Source organism: Epinephelus lanceolatus, chromosome 18 (genome assembly GCF_041903045.1).
Source record: "Epinephelus lanceolatus isolate andai-2023 chromosome 18, ASM4190304v1, whole genome shotgun sequence".
NCBI classification, from domain to species: Eukaryota; Metazoa; Chordata; class Actinopteri; order Perciformes; family Serranidae; genus Epinephelus; species Epinephelus lanceolatus.
The window spans coordinates 41106931-41132978 of NC_135751.1; the positions used below are offsets into that span (position 1 = coordinate 41106931).

The 26048-nt window shown below is 42.3% G+C and overlaps 1 protein-coding gene across 1 annotated transcript in view; it reads left to right on the plus strand.

Moving 5' to 3' along the window:
• The first annotated feature begins 3915 nt into the window (after window positions 1–3915).
• Window positions 3916–26048, plus strand: part of LOC117268775 (uncharacterized) — a 38470-nt gene continuing 16337 nt past the window's right edge. Inside the window, exons 1-13 of the mRNA XM_078161061.1 lie at window positions 3916–4562; window positions 7319–7624; window positions 7710–7817; window positions 8792–10661; window positions 10753–10929; window positions 12545–12718; window positions 14223–14396; window positions 14496–14669; window positions 14782–14828; window positions 17298–17866; window positions 18556–18614; window positions 23942–24052; window positions 25498–25608. Of these exons, the coding sequence (XP_078017187.1) occupies window positions 4547–4562; window positions 7319–7624; window positions 7710–7817; window positions 8792–10661; window positions 10753–10929; window positions 12545–12718; window positions 14223–14396; window positions 14496–14669; window positions 14782–14828; window positions 17298–17866; window positions 18556–18614; window positions 23942–24052; window positions 25498–25608 (3896 nt within the window). The 5' untranslated portion in view covers window positions 3916–4546. The remainder of the gene's footprint in view (window positions 4563–7318; window positions 7625–7709; window positions 7818–8791; window positions 10662–10752; window positions 10930–12544; window positions 12719–14222; window positions 14397–14495; window positions 14670–14781; window positions 14829–17297; window positions 17867–18555; window positions 18615–23941; window positions 24053–25497; window positions 25609–26048) is intronic.

Here is a 26048-nt window from a genome sequence, read left to right on the forward strand (position 1 = left end):
TGGAGGTGCTGACTCTCATCCCCACTGCTTCACACTCAGCTGCAAAATGCCCCAGGTCATGCTGGAGGTCACGGTGTGATGGAGCCAACAGAACTACATCATCTGTGAAAAGCAGGGATGCAATCCGGTCCCCAAACCGGAAACAGAAATTTGATTTTACGGTTATTGCAAATCAAACATTTTGTGACAAAGTTATTAAAAAAAACAAAAACAAACAACCAAAAAAAAACCTACCAGTTCTGATTTACAGTAAATGTTAAGCAACACAAACTGAATGAACAGTGATTGAGGAAGTTCTCAGTTTGGAGTTTTCTGTCCCAGTTTTTTTTAAATGGTGCAATAGTGTTTTGTTCCTCTATCTCCGCTGTTGTGAAATTAACAGTCTCATATTTTGTAAAACCGTGATACAGACCATCAAGTTCTGACAAGAAGGTATGTTTTTTCCCCTTTTACCTGGAAAATGTATTTCCAGTGTTCAATATTGAAAAACATCTGTATTCTTACATTTGAATGGCTGAAGGAACTATTACAGGACTTCTTTTCGTATTCATATCTACTCTTGTTTTTGAGTATTAACATGGGATGGAAACGGGGACTTTGCAGTGTTGTGTTGTTAGGTGGTAGCAGCAGGACACTGACAATAGTTACAAAAATGCTTCCTAAATGACAACAAAAAAGGTCCTTGTTCTCTAACTTCAGTTAGTGTTGTAAAGAAGCATTTCAGCCTTGTCTCCTGGTAATTTAGTTTCATGCTACCCACGGTCATGGAAAACCTGGAGCAGTCATAGAATTTCACAGTCACATTTTCCAAGCCTGGATAAATCATGGAATAAGTAAAAATTACTGAGACTTTTAGAAAAGTCATCAGATTTTGTTGTGTGTGATAGTACTCTTCAGTGGATTACTTTCATGGTCATGTAACAGGACAGCAATTTTTGTGGAGCTGTCGTGACGTAGCTCTAATATGTGTCAGTGTGTGACAATGTTTTGTTTACTATCACTTGTGTTTGTTCATTTTCACCCCATGTTCAGTCTCTCCCTTCATGTATGCCTGCTAATTGAAATTATGTATTAATAGAGTCTGAGTCTGATATGTTTGTGAAACGGCGGGCAATTGGGATAAGAAAAGAAAAATAATACGAGTCCTTGAAAAGTCATGGAAAAGTTTGGAAATCTTGTCCATGAAAATTTGTGGGAACTTTTAAGTTTATCTACAACTCATTCAAAACAACAAATACAGATCATTCTTATTCTGAAGTTGTCAAAAACTGCTGCTTTTTCGAACACTGATGCCAAAAGCCACCTTTTCCAGCAGTGTGATATGCCGTCAGGCAGAGATGGGCAAAAATACATAAAAATGTATTTTGATACAAAATACAAAATACCCCTCAAATAAATGTATCAAAATAAAATACAAAATACTGGTGCCAGAAAATGTATCAAAATAAAATATATGTAGGCCATTTTGTATTTTCAAATACAGAAAATACTTAATTCTTTTTCTTTATAGCAGCAACCCGCAACTCTGTTGGTCAGTTGGTCGGTCCACAAAGCTTTTCATGAATAACTCAAAAAGTCCTTGACCAAAAATGCTCAAAATTTGGATACTGCAACTAGAGACCATAAGTAACTATACCAGAAAGAATGCCCACAATTCGTCCATAGATGGCGCTATACTAACTGATTCAAATCATTTTGTGAATAACTCAAAAAGTCCTCGACCAAAACATCAAGCCAGTTGACATCTGTCGCACTCAGATAAGGCAAGTCTAGTCTAGCTGTGCTGTGAACTGTCCACCAACGGTCTGGCTAAACAGCAGCAAGATACTGTAGCTACTGTAGCTAGTTAACTTGTTTGCTGTCTAATTTGGCGCCTTTGGAGCCCTGTGTTCAACTTTTTTTTGATCCCACGTGAGGCAATTCATTTGCAGCATACTCATCCCAAGCATCAACCACAACAACATAAATTTCCTATGTTATGCACAGTCCAGTAAAACAGACCACTGGGTCATTGAAGGGCACACTGAATGGCCCAAGTTTAAAAAAACATCCATGCATCCATCCATTTTCTAACCGCTTATCCTCTTGAGGGTTGTGGGGGGGTGGAGCCTATCCCAGCTGACACTGGGTGAGAGGCAGGGTTCACCCTGGACAGGTCACCAGACTATCACAGGGCTGACACATAGAGACAGACAACCATTCACACTCACATTCACACCTACGGACAATTTAGAGTCACCAGTTAACCTGCATGTCTTTGGACTGTGGGAGGAAGCTGGAGCACCTGGAGGAAACCCACGCTGACACAGGGAGAACATGTTGGAGCACCTGGAGGAAACCCACGCTGACACAGGGAGAACATGTCAGAGCACCTGGAGGAAACCCACGCTGACACAGGGAGAACATGTCAGAGCACCTGGAGGAAACCCACGCTGACACAGGGAGAACATGCAGACTCTGCACTGAAGGGCTCCCACACCTGGGATTGAACCAGGAACCTGCTTGCTGTGAGGCGACAGTGCTAACCACCACACCACTGCGCCGTTGTTGTTTAAAAAAAACATATAGATAGAAATATAAAAAAAAAAGTAAAAAGTATTGTTACATCCAATATTATAAGAATGTGTAGCCTATTATTTTTGTTTTTTGGTTCGTGGAGAAAGTATTTTGAGTATTTTAAATACAAAATACTCCACTCAAAAGTATTTTGTTACAAATTACATTTGCTTTTTATCGGCCTTATCAAATACAAATTACAAAATACTCAAATGTAATTGAAATAGGTATTTTAAATACAAGTAATAGAAATACTGCCCATCCCTGCCGTCAGGTGGCATCAGTTTGTAACGCGCCAGACAGATCTGACTGAGAAGCTGAGGACACTATCAGAACACAGTCAGTAGCCATGTTTCCATCAGCCTGTTTAGATCTAGAAGTATCGTATCGGAAAATTATGATGGAAACGCCAAAATTCGAATTAAAATCCCATGATTCGCACAAACTAAAATACGCTCGCTTTAGCCGGGTTTTGGTTGATTCGAAAAAATGTTGATTCGCAAAATGGGGGATGGAAACAGTTATGTTCAAATTAAGTCTGACGCAGCGCACCTCTCTCCATGGTGATATCCACACTCCGGGTCGGGAAGGCGGTAATGCATTTATAAACTGGTTGCCAACCGCCAGAAAACGTAGAAGAAGAAGAATGCGAGACTTGTTTTGTTTCCAGTTCTGCGGAAAACTCGTGCAAGTTCGTAGTTTTCACCAAAGTCCGTACATTTAATGGAAACACACAGGATTCATATTTCTTTTAATGCGCATTTCCCAATGATTCAAATCACTTTTGGATGGAAACACAGCTTGTGACTCTTCCCTTAATTATGCATAACTTTAAAGAGTAACTAAACCCTAAAACCATTTTTTCAGCTGATAATCATTGTTTCTGGTTGTATAGTAGTGTTACTGACTGATCCTGCTCAAAATCTTGACAGTTTAGTGCAAACTGTTGAAAATCTACATTTATTTTAAAAATGTGGTATGGAGTGCCCTCTACAGCTTGAAACTTGGTTACTACATTTGAATTTACATTACATTACATTGGAGGCGAATGACTCTTTTTCGAGGCGAATGAGGCACTAAAGCCTGCCCTCCTCCCTTTACTCCTCCCCTTACTATAAAACCATTCTGTCCGCAGTTATCAAACTGATAGCGAGTAGGTTGGATCAGAGCAGAGAGAGAAGTAGAGCAGAGAGAATAGCTAGTAATTTGTCGAATTGTATTGTTAGCATAGTGTATTTTAGTGTAGGTTTACAGTTAGTAGTGTGTTTATAGTATTTAGGTTAGTTGGTCAAGGAGAGGCTCGGGGGTATATGTGCGGGGCAGCGAGGGAGGGATGTGGAGGGCCGCTGCGTGGTGAGAGAGAGCAGAGCCTCGAGGGTATATGTGCGGGGCCGCGAAGGAGGGACGGGTGGATGGATGGATGGATGCGGTGGGCTGCTGCGCGGTGAGCCCAGGCTCCCAGAGAGGGAGAAATAGAACCAAGTAGGATAATATAAGTCAAAGTGTGGAGAAGGGGACCACCTTCCCTTCTGCCCGTGTGACACAGTTAGGGGGGATTTCCAAGCCACCATCGGCACAATGAAAATAAGTCTAAGTGTGGAGGAGAGGGACCAGGTAAAGAGGCCGACCTCCGGGGAAGCCCTCTCCCCTCTCCCCACAGCGAGGGACAATCTTTACTCCGCCCCCTTCCTCAGCCGCTCGCCTGCAGCTAATACAGACCGCCAGACTGGAGGGTGTGTTTTGTAGCTGGCAGTGAGGTGTGAAGCATGTGTATGAATCAGTCGCTCCATATCAAGGAGACAGGGTTGAGTCTTTGCAATGAAGAGTGAAAACAGTGTTTGTGGCAGCACTGAGGGATACAACTCTTGATTTGTCTCACAGTTGCTGAATCCTGGCTGGATGGCTTTTGTTTTTTAGCTGTATCTGGACCTTCCTCTGAACGAAGGCAACAGGAAAAGCAGGGATCGCAAGTAATGGACTTTGACCATGCATGAAGTCCTGTAGAGGTATGTAAACCAATAAAACCTGTCACACTAAGATAATGGCCCAATTCTCACTTCTCTACTTTTGCCCTACCACTCCGATTTTAGTGCTGCTGCATAGGGTATGGTGTCCAATGTCTTTTGTGGGATCAAGGGGTAGTGGTCATCCAGCCCTCCAGGTGGCCCTCCAAACAGAGTATTTTGTTTTTTATTGTTGTTTTTTTTTTACTATGAATACATGTTTCAACTGTAATCCATAACTTTTAGCTAACTAATGTTATTTCAACTGCTGTCAGTTACTTCAGGCTAACTGTTTCTATCATTATCCAATAAATTTAGCAAACCAATGCTATTATAATGGCTTATCACTTATGTTTAGCTAACTGTTTAACCGTTATCAACTGTTTTAACTGTTGTCCATTACTTCTGGCTAACTAATGCTATTTTATCTGCTTATCAGTTACTTTTAGCTAACTGTTTCAGCCGTCATCCATAACTTTTAGCTAATTAATGTTATTTAAATTGCCGCTACTTTTGGCTAACTCAGGGTTATCATCAGGCTTTTAGCTTGTGATGTAATATCTGCTTGTGCGTGCGTGGTCATGAACATACATGGACATGACGGTACGTTGTTTTTTTTAACCTTAAAAGAATCTATGGTAGTATCGTCATCTGCTTAAAAAATCCAGTAATATGTCCTGTTGTGACAAACAGAAAGATTTTAAGGAGGGTTCTCCCCCGAGAAAATTCTGAAATTCACACAGTGAAATCCTATCTTCATCTTAATTTTGGTAATAGCGTAGTGTGTGCGTATGCCAGGGCCATTTTTTTGTCCCAGTCCAGCCCTGCTTTATACCTCCAGGGTTTCTGAAAATTATCGCGTGACATTATGATCTCGAGATCCGACAATTCCAATTACAGTTCCAGTGGACACTGACGCCCGGCACGGGACGGAGCGAGTCCGTGCCGCGGCCGAATCGCACACGCAACGGATCCAGTGGGCATCCAGTATGTGGCCCGGTCAAGCCACACAATGGCCTGGACGTAAAAAAAAAAAAAAAAAAAAGACTTGGCGACGGTGGAGTGAGATTTCTTAAATGGGAGTGAGAGAGTGACAGTCACGGCAGACGCATGAGAGTTGGCAACCCTGCTGTAGTCGGCTGACTGTGAGACTAGAGCTGCCCAATCAAAGCGCAAATATGGATTGTGCACCAATCAGAGAGTAGTTTTCCACAGAAACATTTGGCTGCATTCCATTTCACTCAACCAGTACACCAGTCAGGCGGAGTCTGCCCCTCTCCTCTCCTCTCCTCTCCCCTCTCTGAAGTCTGGCTGCAAACTTCAACTCTGCCCACCGGACACGCCGGCTGTTTGAAATTAATTTAAAATACTCAGCTGCCGGCCTTTTTTCTAGCGTTCGTTGCTGGTGTGAGAATTGGTTGGGCAGAGTGAGACCGTGAGATGGAAGGTTAATGTCAGGTGGCTCTGTCTAGTTACTGGCAGCGCAGTGCAGCAAAAAAAGGAACAAAATAAAGTAACCCTGTGCTCTAATGTTACTGAGGAAATGTAGAAATCAGGAAGCACAGCAACCAAGCACAGCAGTGTTACCTACCTATAATGTGTCTGACAGCCTTATATTCTTGCATTTATGAGATAGGATGAGACTCACCATTTATCTTGAATCTTTAAAATGAAAACTACGTAATCTGACTACATAATGATGAAAACTGTGTGTTCTGTCTGTGTGTGTGTTCCACGTTTTTCTCCTCACTGACTTGGTCAATCCATGTAAAATTTGGCACAGGGGTAGAGGGTCATGGGAGGATGCCAATGAAGCAATATTACATCAATTGGCCAAAGGGGGGCGCTATAGCAACCCATTGAAACGTCAAACTTTGAATGGGCATATCTCATGCCCCGTATGTTGTAGAGACATGAAACTTTGCACAGAGATGCCTCTCCTCATGAGGAACACATTTGCCTCAAGAACCCATAACTTCCGCTTATAGAGATTTTCCGCCATTTTGAATTTTTTGAAAAACACTTCAAATGGATCTCTTCCTAGGAAGTTTGAGCGATCTGCATGAAACTGGGTGAACATAATCTAGGGACCAATATCTAAAGTTCCCTCTTGGCAAAAGTTGGAAAACTTACTAAAACTGAGCTTCTATAAGGCAATGAATATTGCGGAGGGCGTGGCTCATCACATAAAGGTGTATAACATCTCAAGGGTTTCACCCATCACCACGCAACTTTGTAGGCATATGACCACACATAATCTGAGGGGACCCCTCCATTATTGAGCCCATCAAACAAAATGGGGGCGCTAGAGAGCTCATTTCTTATCTAGGCCTAACCGCCATATGGATTTTGACTAAACTTGGTAGATATGTAGAACAGGACGCCTCAAGGTGACTGGAGAAATTTAACTCTAATTGGCAACTGGGTGGCGCTATAACAACAGAAAAATGCTTCAAAATGGCTAAAATGCGACCGATCGCTGTGGCTCCCCCTGTGGACCAATGTTGGTGTTGTTTTCTAATGTTTGGTATGACTAAGTCATGGTATGGTATGCTGTACATAATCACAGAAACTGTCAGTGTGTCATTCTGTCAGTCAGTCATTCTGTCTGTCCCACGTTTTTCTACTCACTGACGTGGTCAATCTACGTGAAACTGCACATAGGCATTGAGGATTGGCATAGGTAGAAGGTGACAAAGCTACCAATGGCTATGGACTAGTCTTCTTTTGAATTAAAAAATCTCTGCTGATTTTACCAGTCACGATGACCTCACTAAAGGAGAAGCTCTGGATAACTCTGGAGGATTTGAGGGAAGAGGAATTCAAGCAGCTGAAATGGCTCCTCCAGCAGGAAGACATCATGCACACAGTCGTCCCACATGTCAAGGTCCGCCCAGCCATCCCTGTGACCCGGCTAGAGAGGGCAGACAGGCAGGACACCGTTGTTCAGATGGTGCAGAGCTACGGCGCTTACGGAGCTCTGGAGGTGACCAGGAAAGTTTTGATGAAGATCAACAGAAATGATCTGGTGCAGAGATTACCAAACATCCCCTCCACACCAAACAGTACGTTATGGAAAGGGAAAATTATGCTGATATGTGTCGAACACCCTTCAACATTCCTTTTTCTTTTTTCTCTCCCTCTCTGTAGCGGAAGATGTTGGTGTTGTGGCGACTAGTTCAGAAAACAGAGAGACTTCCTCGATTATACCACGGACAACAACTCCTCACCTTCTAACTGCAGACAGTCAGACTGAAGGTAAAGCTTTTCAATGAACTCACTGTCCATTGAAACATTATTAAAAATGATTAAGGATTTTTATTTCTGTTTGTACAACTTGATAACAGGATAAGAGCAGCCCATATCTTTGTGTTAATCAATCTAGGGCCCTGATCACACACAGAAAGCATTTTAGCGGCTAGAGGCGCCTTTTTGTAACAGAATGAAGAATGAAGCTTTTTGCTCTGCTTTTTGGAGCACTCTGAACTCCTCGAGTTGAAAAAACTTCAACCCAAAACAGAAAAGCGCCCCAGGTCATCTCTTTTTTGTCATCTTTTTTCCCCATTGTCCAATCAGATGATTTGAGAGACGGGCCTTCTGTGGTTGTCACGACAACAAGTCTACAGTTGGTAAACAATGGAGGAGAAAGTGGTGGTAGTGGTTGCTGGATACCCAGAGCTATACGGCCTGATGATAGACAGCAGGTTGTCAAACTGCCCCTGAGTCATCCTAAAATCAGCCTGTAAACGTCCATGATGGAGGAGAAGCTCCTGGACCAACTGGTGGTACTCCCCATGATCCAGCCTCTTTTTTAGGGTCTCATGTACCCACACAGATCTCTGTTTATCTGCTGACAGCCTCTCACCCTCAACCAGAGCTACAGACAGCACCCTCTGCCTCAACATGGCAGCAACTACACACTGATTACTGTGAAATAACTAAAATAAATAAATAAACAGTAGACTGATTACACAGGAAGGTTAGAATACGACCAGTTTCATCAGTGTGTGAGTGCGTGTGAATGCTTACTGAGCAGCAGGTGGCACCATGTATGGTAGCCTCGGCCACCAGTGTGTGAATGTATGTGTGAATGGGTGAATGTGACGTAGTGTAAAAGAGCTTTGACTGGTTGGAGGACTAGAAAGGCGCTAAACAAGTGTAGTCCAATTACCATTTACCATTTTTCTTGCATAAAAAAAAAACTGGTCCCTCCTCTGCTTTGCTTTACACAGATCTGATGGTGCCAGTAGAGAAGCCTCCAAGGCCAATCACATCATACCAACAAATGCTCAAATCCAACCTTGAGAACCGGTTCATGTGCATACAAGAAGGACTGTCAGGTACGGAGGATAAAAAACGTCTGGAAGATATCTATACAGAGCTCTACATCACAGACGGCGGCGACATGCAACTCAACAGGCAACATGAGGTCAGAAAGATTGAGATGGCATCAAGAAAACCAGCAGAAACAGAGGTATTAATCAAACGCAGTGATATCTTCAAACATCCTTCCGGAAAATACATACCTATAAAGACTGTGCTGACCAATGGAATTGCAGGAATAGGGAAGACATTTCTTGTGCATAAGTTCATCCTTGACTGGGCTGAAGGAAAAGCCAATCAAGACGTGCATCTCATATTCCCCTTCAACTTCCGCCAGCTCAATTTACTGAAGGGAAAAAGGTTTCATCTCGCCAAACTCATTCACGAATGTATCGAGGAAACCAAAGACATCCCAGAGGAGGCTTTGAATTACATTTTCACAGCCCTACAGAAGTCAGGAAACACCAACTATGACAAGAGTAGATTTAAACTTCTGTTTGTGTTGGATGGGTTAGATGAGAACCGTCTTCAGCTAGGCTTCAGCGCCAAAGAAAAAGACAACATTGATGTGACAAAGTCAGCCGGGGTAGAGGGACTGCTGATGAACCTCATTAAAGGGACTCTGCTTCCCTCTGCTCGCCTCTGGATAACCACACGACCTGCAGCAGCCAATCAAATCTCTCTGGTGGATGTTGACATGGTGACAGAGGTCAGAGGGTTCACTGACCTGCAGAAGGAGGACTACTTCACTAAGAGATTCTGTGATAATAAGCATGCTGACAGGCTCATCAAGCACATCAAGTCATCACGAAGCCTCCACATCATGTGTCACATCCCAGTCTTCTGCTGGATCACTGCAGCAGTTCTGGAAGATGTGTTGAGAACCAGTGACAGAGGAGAGCTGCCCAAGACCCTGACTGAGATGTACACAGAGTTCCTTATGTTCCAGATCAGACAGACAACAGAGAAGTACGGCACAGAGAAGAGCCTTCAGTACGTCCAGTCACTTGCAAAACTGGCATTTTACCAGCTGAAGAAAGGAAATCTGATCTTCTACGAGAAAGACCTTAAAGAGAGTGGAATTCATCTCCATGAAGCATCTATTTACTCCGGGGTGTTCACACAGATCTTTAAAAAGGAGCACTGGAGAAGGAAGGACAAGAACAAGGAAAGAATGTTCAGCTTTGTCCATCTGAGCATTCAGGAGTTTCTGGCTGCTTTTTATGTGGAGCTCTCACGCATTAACAGCAACAGGAACGTGATGGCTGGATCCCAAATGACTTTCAAAGGCCTGGGCATGGTTTTCAGCAAAACATCGGCAACAGAAGTCCACAGGATTGCTATTGACGAGGCCTTACAGAGTCCAGATGGGCACCTGGACTTGTTTCTCCGTTTCCTGTTGGGTCTTTCATCGCAGTCCAATCAAGATCTCCTGGCAGACCTACTGAAACAGAAAAGAGTCAGCTCAAACAGCAATCAGGAAACAATCCAGTATATCAAGGAGAAGTTTAAGGAGAATCTCTCTACAGAGAGAAGCATCAACCTGTTTCACTGTCTGAGCGAGCTGAATGATCATTCTCTAGTGGAAGAGATCCAACAGTACCTGAGCTCAGGTAGACTGTTCTCACAAGTACTGTCTCCTGGTCAGTGGTCGGCTCTGGTGTTCATCTTAATGTCATCAGAAAAACATCACGATGTGTTCGACTTAAAGAAATACTGTATCTCAGAGAGGGGCTTCCTGACACTGCTGCCAGTGTTTCAAACCTCCGTCACGTACCTGTAGGTGGATGTATTACAATATTAACATCAAATGTTGTATTTTAAGAATAAAATAAATGAACTTTGTTTTTCATCTATTAATCCTCATCAGGCTGAATGGCTGTGGACTTTGGTGCAATTCATGCTTTAATGCTCTGGCCTCAGTGCTAAAGTCCAATCCATCTCATCTGAGAGAGCTGGATCTGAGCAGCAACTGCCCTGAAGATGGCGGAGTGACTCTGCTCTCTGATGGACTGAAGAACCCCAATTGTAGGCTGGAATTGCTCAGGTCAGCTCACTTTATTTATAATTGTTTCGAGACACTATTGGCTTCCCCTTTCAATATTAATGATGATGATAATAATAACAATAATAATAATAAAAAATAATAATACATTTTATTACGCCTCCAAGCTGGAGCGGTTGTCTGCCCGTGAGTTCCATTATGGTGGACGTGATATCTGAAGAACGCCTTTAGGGAATTTAGCCTCTGGCAGCAACGGGTGATATTTTGGGGGTTGCGATGTAGCCAGTGGATATCCGGGCCAAGACTTTCTCCTCTGTGTGAGTAGGTATAGCTGCGGCTGGAGCAGCTACGTGACCTGCCTATTAGCTATATGACTCGATCAGCTCCTTTGCCCTGAAGAAAATGCCAAATTAGTGTTTAGCTGGCTATGAAGTGTTTGGTTAAAAGAGAGGCATTTAAGGTTAGCGCAAGGGTTATGGGAAGGGTTACATGTCATTAAAGTGAATCACATCTTCATGTATAATGCATTATGAAGAGGATTATGGCTCAAGGCTGGCAGCAAAAACTCAGTCCACACACATATATCAATCAAAACATGATATTTAGCTTAAACTAATAAACATATGATCTAACTGGTGGAGTGTTTAAGTGGTCACGTGGGAAGTGTGTGGATGAGTGAAAATATAGTGTAGTGCACGTTGGCTGGGGCAGCATAGGCCATAGGCTTGTGCTAATAACGTTAGCATGTTGTATTTGTTTGGAAAACGTGTTTAGTATAAGACAGTTGTTTTGTCAGTGAACCTTGTGAGTTGTAATGGAGCCGAATTTTGTAACATTACCTTTGTTAAATGTTGTTGTTGTCCCTGGCTTCATATGAGAAGAGGAAAAGTCTGCTAACTGCTAGGCTAATTTATACAATGTAAAATGCCACAGGCTTGTGCTAATAACGTTAGCATGTTGTATTTGTTTGGAAAACGTGTTTAGTATAAGACAGTTGTTTTGTCAGTGAACCTTGTGAGTTGTAATGGAGCCGAATTTTGTAACATTACCTTTGTTAAATGTTGTTGTTGTCCCTGGCTTCATATGAGAAGAGGAAAAGTCTGCTAACTGCTAGGCTAATTTATACAATGTAAAATGCCATAGGCTTGTGCTAATAACGTTAGCATGTTGTATTTGTGGGGAAAATGTGTCCAGATAAAGACAAGTGTTTGTCTGTGAATGCTGCGAGTTATAGTGAAGCTGATTTGTGTACTTGTGTTTGAAATTGTCGCTAGTAAGCCATGTTTAATGTGTGTTTAATGTGTGTTTAATGCATATTTTAAATCAACTAAACTTTACAGCACTTCACAGAAACCCCGCTGTCGAGTAGTGTTTTGGAGGTGTAACTGCAGAGTGACACAGACACGCCACCACACAAAATATAAATAAATATAAATATAAATGCTCACAACAGCGTAGGCTCTGCATAGAGCTGACGCACAAGTATAAATCCCGCTTTACACTACTAACAAAAACCAGAACACCTTCAACACCAAACTCTTGTCCCTTTGCCTACAGATTCCGCATTCCTATGCAGATATATGTTCCCAGAGATTCGCCAAACCAAGGTAAAGCAACTCTGTTAAAATTCTGTATTTGTGTGTTTCACCTTCCGCAGGTTGAGTGAGTGTCAGCTGTCAGAGAAAAGCTGTGACACTTTGGCCTCAGTTCTCAGCTCCAAGACCTCTTGTCTGCGAGAGCTGGACCTGAGTAACAACAACCTGCAGGACTCTGGAGTGAAGCTCCTCTCTGCTGGACTTAAGAGTTCTCACTGTACATTGAAATGTCTCAGGTCAGAATTCAATGCAGTAAACATCACAATCACAAAGGCTGAAATTCGGAGTACTTCAAATAAATATGCAATGTATTCAAGTTAAATGAAGCCAACATATTTGGCTTAATTAAAAACTACATTGCAGAACAAATGTTCTTATGTGGCCTCTGCTGCTTCAGTATCTGCTGATGGTGATGATCAGTATCAGGTCATTTTTAATGACGTCCCAGTGATGGCAGTGTCGGCAACCAGAATTTGGCTGGTTAATTTAGCCCAATTCTGGGGTTTCATTCATCTTGAGTCTCAGCTGAATTGGGCAATCAGAGATGGACTGATTATTTTTTTCCAGTGTGCTGAGTTTGGGCCGATGCTGGGCCAGGCCATTTTTGATGACAGGCCAGTGATGGCAATGTCGGCAGCCAGAACTTGACCCGTTGACTTGGCCCGATTCTGGGGCATCATTAAACCAGAGTCTCAGCTAAGTTGGGCAGATGGATACAGCCTGAATATTTTTTTCCAGTGTCCCAAGTTTGGGCCAATGCTGGGCCAGATCATTCTGGCTACCTGGGTTACCTTTATCCAAGTTTTGTTTCCTCTTATGTATTGAATCCAAAATGCTTCCTCACTTTACTTTATGATTGTTTGTTATTATGAGCACTGATTTCATCCATTTTGCGTAAGCGGCAATGATGATTGGATCCCGCAGTGCGCACACATCAGCAGAATGTGCAGCCACGTGGCGAGGTAATCCACAGCACAGGAAATCACAGGCAGCAGAAAAGGTAAACTCACTATGGAGAGCTGGGTGACGGCCTCTCCAAACAGCCACAGGGAACAGGCAAACAGAAACCAGGAAGATGGAAGCAGAGCTCTTGGTCAGGGACAGAGGGCTAAATGGTTTACTAGGGAGCAGATGAAGCAGGAGAGTCAGAGGCAGGCGAGGTCGGCGACCCCGAAGCAGTCCAGGGATAAACGCTGGAAAGTCTTGCATGTGAATGACATAGAACAATCTGGCAAGAAGAGCCTGTGAAGCTGGGGTCTTTATACTGGCAGGAGGTAAAGATCCACAGGTGAGAGTGGTTGGTTTGGTGAGATGGGTGTTGTAGACCGGCAGGAGTTGGAGATGTGTGGACAGGTGATAGACTGGCAGGTAGGTGTGGTGGAGAGGTGGGGTCAGTGGAAATTTACTGGGTGAACTGAGAGAGTGGTATACATGGCTGCGTTGGCTCCATTTTACAGCCCTGGAGGTTTTCGCTTGATTTAGAGACACAGTGCATTGGGGTTTTTTTGCATTTGGGTGAACCAACCATTTAATTTAAATTAGTTATCCCCAGTAGGAATCAATAAGCATTTTTTGTGCTACACTCAATGAGTCACAGTGCCACAGAAAGGAGCAAACACTTAAGTAGTTGCTGTCATTATTTAATAATATTAATTACTATCTGAAATTACATAATAGAGTAAAGAAATAGAAGTGTGGATAGAAAAGAAAACATTTTAATCTATTTTCATGTTCTTTAAGGTTGAATTTGTGCGACCTGTCATGGATGAGCTGTGGAGCGCTGGCCTCAGTTCTTCGCTCTCAGTCGTCTTGTTTGAAACAGCTGGAGCTGAGCAACAACGACCTGCGGGATTCAGGAGTAGAGGTGCTCTCTGGTGGACTGGAGAGTCCACAATGTAGACTGGAAATCCTCAGGTCAGAATTCTTGTTTGTTTCATGAATGTTGGAAAATTTGTGGTAAAAAAAAAAAATTAATAAAAAATCTAAGAAAACAAATTCACAAACTGTGTGTAGGCTGTCAGGTTGTCTGGTCACAGAGGTAGGCTGTGTTTCTCTGGCCTCAGCTCTGAGCTCAAACCCCTCCCATCTGAAAGAGCTGGACCTGAGCTACAATCATCCAGGAGACTCAGGAGTCAAGCTGCTTTCTTCTGGACTAGAGGATCCAAACTGGAGACTGGACACTCTCAGGTACCGAGAGCAAACAACTGGAGAATAGCTAACACATCTTAAACACCGCCCCTGTGTCAGATTAAGGAATATTATTTAAAAACCATAAATGTTAACTCAATATCTTTTCCAGGTTGGAACCTAGTGGTGTGCGCTGGTTGAAATCTGGTCTGAAGAAGTGTAAGTGTATATGAAGTTGTATAGATTAGATCTGTATACAGCTAAAAGTTTATTGAGGGGACATCTGTCTAAATCCTAGGTCAAATAAAAACAGACAGAAGACAATATAAGTGCACTCAGTAGAGTGCAGATCTCTGCCAGGGAGGCGCGTCCCAGATGTTAATAAAAATATGCCCAGTCAATTTTCATGGAGCTGCAGCACGTTGCGCAGAGCAGATCCATGTCTCTTGCTAACTGACACTGTGTGCGAAATACAGATACAATATAATTATGAGGATGAATGAAGGGAGAGAATTGTGAATGGATGAGCACGAAGAAAGTCTTCCTGATTGAACTTACCCTGAGCGTCATTTGATCCCAATGAGGTGAGAGCGTATGCAGCCACCTTGAGAAAAAGCACCACGACCAGCATCTTTTTTCACAGCGCCCTGGCTTTTTTGTACGGCTGCTTCCAGCATCTCCAGTTTAAAATCCCTGAATTTTTCAGAAAGGTGACGGTGACGTCACTGACGCTTCTTTTGCCAAGATACCGTCTACTGTCAAAACAAAGACAGAAAAGCTCAGTTTTTGGCGGCAGATCGGCCAGCAGACATTAGGTGTTGCTGGAGAGTGTTGTGCTTTTATCACCGTTTGCTTTTTAAGTTTGTTGTTGACTATGATCAGCCGTTTGTTAATGTGGCGTTATGTTAGCTGGCCAGCTAATGTTATTGTCAAGATAGTAGAGGTGTGAATCACCAGAGGCCCAACGATATGAGATTATCAGGATGCTTAAGTCACAATGCAGTGTAACGCTGCTTTTCACTGTTTTTCGATATGACTATTGCGATTAACATATTTTGCAACATTATGTGATTATTATCTATTTTCAACTGCAAATTAAACAAACAACCTTGTCAGCATCTGTTTTTATCAAATAAAATTAAGTTTACTGACCTGAAAAAGCAATTGATTTTATTTTTCTAGTAGGCTACTACAATTGTATGTTGTATTTGCAATATTAATACTTTATGTGATAAAAAAAATCAATATTGGCATCTATGTATCAATACTATATTGCCACGCAAAATATCATGATATTAAGATGTATCTATTTTTTCCCACCCCTACAAGATTTTGTCAAACAAACATACCCAGGGAGCTCGGTCTCACTCCAAAGTCGTCGAAATCCGGCGCTTGGGCAGTGACTTGTGGCATCATAAACCAACAAAAAAGATGTCCTGTAATGTTTGCATGATACGCGGTCGATTGCTGTTATAGTTTAACTGCGCCCAGCAGCATCAGGGGAAAACGCGATGGGACAAGGACGAAAGTTAAAGCAGTGAAAGTCCGAGTAGGGCAGGTGGAGTGGTGGTGGATGGGTCCAACAAACATGACTTTCACTCAAGGGTGTCCGTGTCCCGTGAGATTCTAAAGCCAAACCCTGTTCTAAACCTAACCATGTTCGCCATGTTGTACCGATATAGTGATGATGTTATCTAATCTGATTTCAGAATCCGTCTGTCTGAACAACCCATTTGCTGGATCTGATTTTTCTTGTAGCTGAAATCCGATCAGATTACTTCAGAACGCTTGGGCCCTGGACAGCAAAACAAAAGATTTCCAAATCTAGATCATTCTGATACAGATTACATTTTTTGAACAACTGGACCCTGGTGCTCCAGTTTAGAGTAAGACCAAAAATGTGGCCTACAGCAGATGGTAAGACTTGTTGTTTTTAGCCCAGCTGATTTCAGAAAAACTAGCAGCCCCTGCTGGCCGGTTAATAGGAGTGAGGAGGCAGCAGTTGATGATGGTATAAAAGGCCGTACATATTTCATGTCCTTAAGCGCCTGGAAAACACAAGGTCAGGCGCTGGGTGCTACTTGTGCCTTTTCTGTGCCAGCTTTCAAGGGCTTGGAGTAAGGTTGTGTCTGAAGTTGCTAAATGACCATAACCACCACCGAATCATAGCCTATTTACCAGAAATCCTGAGTGCAGAGCTGATCTTCTTCCAGGCGCTGTTTTGTAAGAGCGTTTTTTTTGAGGCCAAAAATATTGTCCGTGGGAGAGACGTAAAGCTCTGACAGCCCTGCACTAAAATGATGAACTTTTTCTCCATATTTATCACAGACTGATATTTACAGATGAAGGGAATGATATCTGTCGGCTGTGGTTGGTTGGTCCTTGTCACATGACATGAAGTGCGCGCTGCTGCGTTTCGAAAATTTATCACAGGGTGCAGCCATCATGCCCTGAAAAATAGGTGCTCGGAAACACATGTGGGCTGCAATGGCATCGCTCTGGTATTTGAGTGTGCCTGATGCACGTCTACATTGAAAACAATTCATTTGAGGGCGCAAAAAACACGGTCAGTTTTTTCATCGAACGACATCTTACACCTGGCAGAGATAAAAAGAAAAAAGAAAAAAAAGTCAAATTAACAGAAGGTCTGAAACTGCTGCTCGTACTGTGACCTGTTTTTCCCACCAGATGCCTGTGAACTCACCCTGGACCCGAACACGGCGCACAGACACCTCATTCTGTCTGATGACAACAGAAAAGTGACACGGGGGAGGGAGGAGCAGCCATATCCAGATCACCCCGAGAGATTTGAGGGCCAGTTTCAGCTGCTGTGCCAGGAGAGTCTGACTGGTCGCTGTTACTGGGAAATAGAGTGGAATGGAAAGACTCACGTTGCAGTGACTTACAAAGGAATCGGTAGGAGTGGAGAAGCTGCTGACTGCTGTCTTGGATGGAATGAAAAGTCCTGGAGTGTAGAGGTCTATGATGATGGCTACAGTGCCTACCACAGAGCAGGTACTGCAGAAATATCCGTGCACCCCATTGACACCACCAAGATAGCAGTGTATCTGGACTGGCCTGCTGGCACTGTGTCCTTCTACAGAGTCTCCAACGAAAACGACCCCTATGACAGATTTACTCACCTGCACACCTTCTACTCCAGATTCACTGAACCTGTCTACCCTGGGTTCTGGGTTGGGTTAGAGTGCTCCGTGACTCTGAGCCGTGAGCCTGTTTACGTTAACATTCCATTCCATTAACGTTAGCTGCATTTTGCCTTTTTATTGTCTTGCAGAGAGTTACACGAGATGACTGATACAACTTTCAAGGTTTTTGTAGGATAGGATGGGGAAGGACACCTGCCTTAAAAATAAAATAAAACTAAAAAAATACTTGGATGAGTTTAGCATGTGCAGGATGTCTGTGTCTTTTTGACAAAGGATAACCATAATTTCTATTTGGAAATCCTCGAGTGGAATAAGTTTCCCAAACTGCTGTACTCTTGTATAATCTCTAACTTGTAGATACTAAAAAAAAGTGCTGCTGGGAGCCCAGAGGAGGCTCTCAATGGTTGAAAGGTTTTAAAATGATTATGTTCATATACACCGATAAGCCAAACCATTAAAACCAGTGGTGGGTGAAGTGAGTAACACTGATTATATGGTTACAATGCAATGTTGTGCTGGGAGACCTTTGTCACGGCATTCATGTGGATGCCACTTGACACCCTCCTCCCACCCAAACACTGCTGTGGGCTAAGTAACCCCCCCTCACTGCAATGGCACTCCCTGACTGCAGTGGGCCCCCCCCAGCAGAAAAACTGCTCAAGAATGGCCTGAGGAGCATGACAAAAAGCTTAAGGTATCGACCTGGCCTCCAAATCTCCCACACCCAAATCTGGCTGAGCATCTTGGAATGTGCTGGTACCCAACCTCACATCTGACAGGGCTCAAATGATCCAAAGCCAGCACCCCGGTGCCAGACACCACAGGACACCTTCAAGAGGTGACTTCAGAGACAAGTCAGATCCAGGGAGGCCCCACTGTGGATTAGGGGTACCTCTGAGGTACCAGCACGTCCCATGGATGCTCAATCCTGGATGATCCTCTCATGTCACAACGTCATGAACGTCCATGATTTCCGGGAACAATTTGAAACGTGGACTTGTCAGACCACAGCACACTTTTCCTCTTTGTGTCAGTCCGTCTCAAATGAGCTCGGGCTCAGAGGCATCTGCAGCGTCTCTGGAAGTTGTTGATATCTGGCTTTCACTCTGCATGTTAAGAGTCTGAACTGTCATTGTAGATGCAACAATGTGTTTACTGACAGTGTCCCTGAGTCCATGTTTTAATATCCTTTATACAATCAAGTCAGTTTTTAATACAGTGCCGTCTGAGGGGTCAAAGGTCACAGCTGTTTACTGTTGGTTTTCAGCCTCGTCCCTTAAATGCAGAGAATTCTCTGGATTCTCTGAACCTTTTCATGATATTATAGACTGTTGATGTTGAAATCCCGAAATTCTTTGCAACTGACCTATGGCTAAGCCACGCCCCCCTCCACTCACTAGGACAAACTATCAACATTCAGTGAGCGGCGCTATGGCAGGTGTCACAGTACACGGCATTTCACAGGAGGCAACTGATGATTTTTGGGGACATAACGATCAGATGTCATTGAGAAGTAACCAAAAGGGCCTAAACTACGCATTGGAGGGATATATTCATCATTTTATTGTTGAGAAGGTCGATGAAAAGCTTAAATTACAAGCCAAAATTTACAGGTCACAGTGTACGCTTGTGAACCGCATCTGGTTGCCGTCACCATCAAAGACAACAAGTTAAAGTGCCACTGAAGTTAAGGTTTTTGGCTCAGAATATGAGAAAAGGATAACGGCCTTTTTACCATCTTTACCAAGAGTGTCTCTGCGTTAGTTTGGTGCTACAGTATTTACACTGAATCATTCAGCATAACGTTTGCCAACCTTTGTTATCTGTGCCATTACAGATAAGTTAATGAAGCTAAGCTCCAGAAGTTAACGTTAGCTTAACTAGAGCCCTTTGGACAACAGCTAACAATGATGTACGATCACCAAAGTACAAAACTAGAACAAAATAGGCTAATGAACTCCCAGCAAACAAGGTGACATGATGAACAACGCAGCTAGGAGCTAACGTTAGGCTAACTTTAGCTAACGTTAGCTAGAGATGTTAAAGATAACTTTATATTTCTTTCCAGCAAAGTGACAATATGTTGCCTCAAACACAATGTTGACTTACCTTAGAACAGATGTAGACATCATTGTTAATCTTATTCACGTTGAGTTGATGTTGTGGTCTAACGTTACCACACAACTTTATCCAAAGGAGACACTTTTCTTGCTTGAGATGTGGTTTAAAGTGTAAAAAATACACCTGGTCGCCCAGCCTCTCAGGATACCTTGTGTCAGAGTTGCATGTACCCCATGCACACCGTTTGACCATTTTTTAAACTCTAAATCTCCGAAAAAACTCATAAAACCGAACAAACTGACTTTCTGTAATGCATTTCAATGGACGTCCAGTCAGAGAATGTCCAAGTGTATGGGACTGGCTATATGCACTGTGATTGGCTCATCGCGTTTGAGGGCGGGACTTAGCCATAGGTCAGTTGTGCTCTGAGAAACGTTCTCAAACTGTGTTCGCCCACACTGTTTTTCAAAAAGTGACCATCCTTGCTTGTGAACACCTGAGCCTTTTTAAGATGCCCCCGTCACACCTATTAATGGTACTATCATTTGTTACCAATTAACCTGTTCACTTGTGAATGTTCCAACAGGGCATTCAACAACTTCCTGTCTTTTGTTGCCCCGTCCCAACTTTTCAGGCATCAAATTCAGAATGAGTGTATATTTTACTAAAAACAATAAAGTTTTATCAGTTTGAACAGTAAAGATCTTGTCTTTGGACTGTATTCATTTGAAAATAAGTGAAAAAAAGATTTACAAATCATTGCCTTCTGTATTTATTTACATTTTACACAATGTCCCAACTTTTTTGTAATTGGGGTTGTACATCACTTACGGTTAGCCTGTTTTTCTCCCTCAGCGATAAATATGATAATTTTTCCTCATATTCATTTATTATTTATTATATTTCACTTTGATTTGTGTCAACAAGAGACAATATAAAACACTGAAACAAGTCACCAGAAAAAAAAAGAATTTTCAGCTCCAACCTGTCAAACCTGTCAAACCTGACAGCAGCTGCAGTTATTTCTGTGTGTAATTATTTGAGAGTCATGATTTTTAGCATTATTTGTGTACAACTTTAAGAGCGTTAACTCAGCCAAGCATCTGTTTTGCCTCGAATTGAGTCAGTCTTGGAGAAATACTGACTTTGTCATTACAGGCATGTCTAAAACCAACATCACATGATTTTGCCAAAAGAAAGTTGGATTCTCTGACTACCAAGAAATTCTTTAACATCTTTAAGAGAGGAAGAAATTATATATATTTTTGGAAGCAGTGTTGATTTTGCTGCATCCTCAAGAGGGAAGCACAAGATATGGATACAATCCAAAAGCAGTTTGGTTTCTGGTTTACAAGTTAGACCGGTTTAAAGTCACTTTAAAGCAAACACACACACACACACACACACACACACACACGATGACTACGGTACCATCTGCACAACGTGCTGCTGGTGAAATGTTTCTACTGTGTGATCTGGACAGATTTTGAGGTATGTAAAAGTTGAAGTTAGTCTGTACTATATACACACACACGTATGACTGCATGCCTTTAGAGTTGCAAATGCAAATATGAATATTTCTGTATTGGGCTCTTATTTTCTGAGATGTCTGTGGTTGGGGGGACCGGGGTTGGTTGTCACAGTTTTTACTCTTGCGTGAATTGCTCATCCTTAAAACATCTTTCAACAGTCATTCCTACATTGAATAAAAGCTTCAGGTCTCGGGTTGAAATGGGTGTCCCATTCATTTTTACAGCTTATTGTAACAAGAAGTAATGAACCATCGAAGACGTTATCAATGGGGTCTCTGAAAAAAAATAACATTGAAAAAAATGTGTAACTTTTTCATTTTTTAAGATAGAAACACCAAATAAGTTTTGAAATGAATAGCACCTCTATAATAGTACTCATCAGTGCCCTTTGTATTTAAACCATGAATTTGAACCATGTGATTGTTTGTTTGAATCATCCTCTGCAACTTGTATTAAAATGCCAAACAGCTGAGGTTAAAGTAACTGTTTAGATACAGCGTTGTTTTCTAATTCATGCTTCTGCCTTGAATCAATGCCATAGCTGCAGCATAGGCTCCACGTTGACATAGAGCCTACGCCAACACGTCGTGGCGACGCAGACCTCAGTGGAAACAAAACTTTAATTTACTTTAATTTCACAGATAAGAAACAATAAATTGTGAAGACAATAAAGTCTCCACTAAAATAGCATTTTAAGTCTTGTGTGTGATTTATCCTGGCTTCATATGAGCAGAGGAAATCTCTGCTAGCTGCTAGGCTAATTTAAGCAATGTAAAATGCCATAGGCTTGTGCTAATAACGTTAGCATGTTGTATTTGTTTGGAAAACGTGTTTAGTATTAAAGGTTAATTCTCACTGCTGTGACGCGGAAATGCGGGACGGATTTGTGGAATATTCGCACAGCGCTTTTCCACATTTAAATTATACACACAGACGCGGTACGGACACGGTATGGAATTTTGCGTTGTTGTGTTCCAAGTCCGTGCAGTGTGAATGGGTGTGGACGAGAGTAGCAGCAGCAGCAGCGAGCTAGCAAGCTAACGTTTAACAAGCGTCAACATCAACTTTCTTTAGCACTTACTACTCTCACTGCAGCCACTAATGGACTGCCAGACGTTGTCCTTTAATTCATTGTTCATTAAATCATCCCGTCTTTTATCAAAAAGGACGGGGTGCTGTGAAACGAGGTTTATCAACCTTTCTCCCATACTGTCCTGCCTGACTGGATCTTGGACTCTCCCGGGTCTGCGCGACGTCACTATAAACAAACAATTTAATTGGCCCAGCTGTGTAAACTTTTTTCACTGCACAAAAGTTCCACCCCAGTGTGCAAACTTCCACAAGAAATCAGCTTCTAATTTTCCGCAAGAATAATCTGCGCGGATATTCGCCCTCAATGAGAATGGACTTCAAGATAGTTGTTTTGTCAGTGAACCTTGTGAGCTGTAATGGAGCTGAATTTTGTGACGTTACCTTTGTTACATTTTGCTGTTGTCCCTGGCTTCATATGAGCAGAGGAAAAGTTTGCTAGCTGCTAGGCTAATTTATACAATGCAAAATGCCATAGGCTTGTGCTAATAACATTAGCATGTTGTATTTGTGGGGAAAATGTGTCCAGATAAAGACAAGTGTTTGTCTGTGAATGCTGCGAGTTATAGTGAAGCTGATTTGTGTTTGAAACTGTCTCTATTAAGCCATGTTTAATGTGTGTTTAATGTGTGTTTTGAATCAACTAAACTTTACAGCACTTCACAGAAACTCCACCGCCCCCTAGTGTTTTGGAGGTGTAACTGCAGAGTGACACAGACACACCACCGCACAAGTATAAACGCTCACAACGGCGTGGATGACTTGTGTAGGGTCTGCCACACAACTATAAATCCCGCTTAATGAGAAACATTGTGTGTTTGTCCTTCTGAACTGTCACACATGTGACAACCGTCCCCTACTGACCTCTTGACCTCTTCTAAGCTAGCTACCACACTGTGTTAGCTTGCTAGCTAAACGTTGACTCAAATCTTTTGCCTTTTTTTAAAATTTTTGATTTTTAAATGACTAATAACCTGCAAGCTTTTTTAATACAAAAACACCAACACGAAAAATGACTCCAACCCATAAAAATGATAAAATATCTCCTCGCGTTAATGTTTTTTGTGTGTTCCACAAAATGACCAGTGCAAGACGAGCAGCATGTCTTATCTCATTATTTTAGTCATTAGGTATGTGTGAAGAAATCAGAGCAGCTGCAGTGGCTTAGTTACATTTGACCAGTGCAAAAAAAAACCCATAATAAATTCGACTCCCTTTTTAACCAAACAGTTTTGTGTAACACAGCAGGTTAACTATACTTTCTTAAAGGTCGACGGTGAGCCATGAGTCGGTCTGCAGAGGACAGAGAGGGGGGAGTCTCTCCCTCCAGACTGACTTTGTCGCAGAGCCATGACAATCAGATGACAGCTAAAAGGTGACACAAAGATCTGTGTGTGTCTCTGACCGTCCCGTCAGAGTTCAGCACTGAAGTTACGCCATCATCATGATGCAGTGACAAAGTTCTGTCTGTGTTGTTCCAAAGGAAAATGCAGCAGGAGAGAGCAGACCCCCCCACACCCAGCTGTGTGTCCATGAAGAGTAACGAGTCCATGGGAACACCACTCGCTTTTCAACAGCATTCTTCTCAAGAAAGGTAAGTCCACACAAAGAGGTGTGACATCAAAGACGAACTTTACGTCAGGTGGGAAAGATGGTAGCTCTAAGAAAAACACTAGGAAAATGCTGGTCTTCCAGTTGTAATAATTTATGTCGTAACAAAATACTAAAGTCAGAAAAAAACAATTACGATATATCTCTGTAAATCTGCTAATTAGCAAAGGAAAGTTTGCTGATCCAGCGGGGAGTCAGTGCTGTCCAGGATCTGACCCCTGGCTGAATTTGAGCTGCTAAGTGAAGGTCTGATTCCGGGACGGCGCTGCAAGATGTATATCTTGAAGTCAATAATTTTTTCGTGTTGTTTTGGCCAGATGCCTGAAATAAGGTCTGTGGTTAATGCAGGTTCAAGAGACTCACGTTTTGTTACACAACATAAAATACGTCAGTAAATACGCCACTTGAGAATCTTGAAGCCTGTAGGTGTTTAAAAAAGCCAATTGCTAACAAGTGGCTAAATGAGCCTACAGAACATCCTCAGGCCGAACACAGCTTTACATACTCAGTGCGGTGGACACTTTCAGTCATGCAACCATAGTGTAAATCAATAGAGTCTAACTTGTGGTGACTGCATTTACACTTTGAAAATCATTTGTGAAAATTAACATCTAGGTATCATAAACTTTTGTGACCAAAACAGGAGGGAGAGGTTAGACTTGTAATTAGCTTTGTCAATAAATCATAACACCCTTTGCAAAAATTAAAAAGCCTTTAATGTGTGGGCTGAACGCCTACAGGTGTTAACTCACAGTCTTCATCAGGGCGCAAAAACAAGCAGCAGCTCACAGATACACCAAGGCTGATGTCAGGTGCCGGCAATCAGAGTAGCACTAGATAATTGTCACAGGTGCAATCAATGAAGTGACTGTGCATACATTCAGGTGTGTTTAACGCCAGCAAAGTCTTTTACTTTAGTTTTATTGAACCAGAAAAAAAAAAACTCTTGAGATAAAAAATCTGTCCTGGCTGAAGCAGCAACATAAAGTTACAGACAACACTGAACAAAAATGCAAAAATAAAAATGTACAGCTTTAAAACAAGCAATATAAAACACAAAATGAGATTAATACAAAGAACAACCAAAAAGTACGTTAATATAGGTGAACTATAAAAACATAAAACTACACATGATTACAAAGACCCGCTAAGACACAGTGTGACACTAGCGCACAGATGACTGCACATAAAATCCTGCAACAGCGCTTCGAGATGGCCAAGAGGAACCATTGAGTGCAACTTTTCTGCAGAATTTCCACAGTAGACAAATTAATATTTTGATCTTATGATAGAGGAAGAGAAAGAATCAGGGGGGTCACCAAGGAGAGTGAGGGGGTCATGAACATGAACCGTCCCGTCAGAGTTCAGCGCTGAAGTTACGCCATTGTCATGATGCAGTGACAAAGTTCTGTCTGTGTTGTTCCAAAGGAAAATGCAGCAGGAGAGAGCAGACCCCCCCACACCCAGCTGTGTGTCCATGAAGAGTAACGAGTCCATGGGAACACCACTCGCTTTTCAACAGCATTCTTCTCAAGAAAGGTAAGTCCACATCAAGAGGTGTGACATCAAAGACGAACTTTACGTCAGGTGGGAAAGATGGTAGCTCTAAGAAAAACACTAGGAAAATGCTAATTTTCCAGTTGTAATAATTTATGTCATAAAAAAAGACTTTCAGACAGAAAACATTATCTCTGTAAATCTGCTAATTAGCAATAGAGAGTTTGCTGATCCAGCTGGGAGTCAGGACAGTCCGGGATCAGACCCCTGGTGTTGGGTCTTGCTCCGGCTGAATTTGGTTGCTACAGATTGCTAAGTGAAGGTCTGACTCCAGGACACCACTGCAAAATGTTTATCTTGAAGTCAATTATTTATTTCGAGTGGTGTTTTCCAGTCGTAATAATTAATGTTGTTAAAAAGGGACTTAAGTCAGAAAAAAATTATTACAATATCTCTGATATGTTTGGTTCAGTTCAATCAAA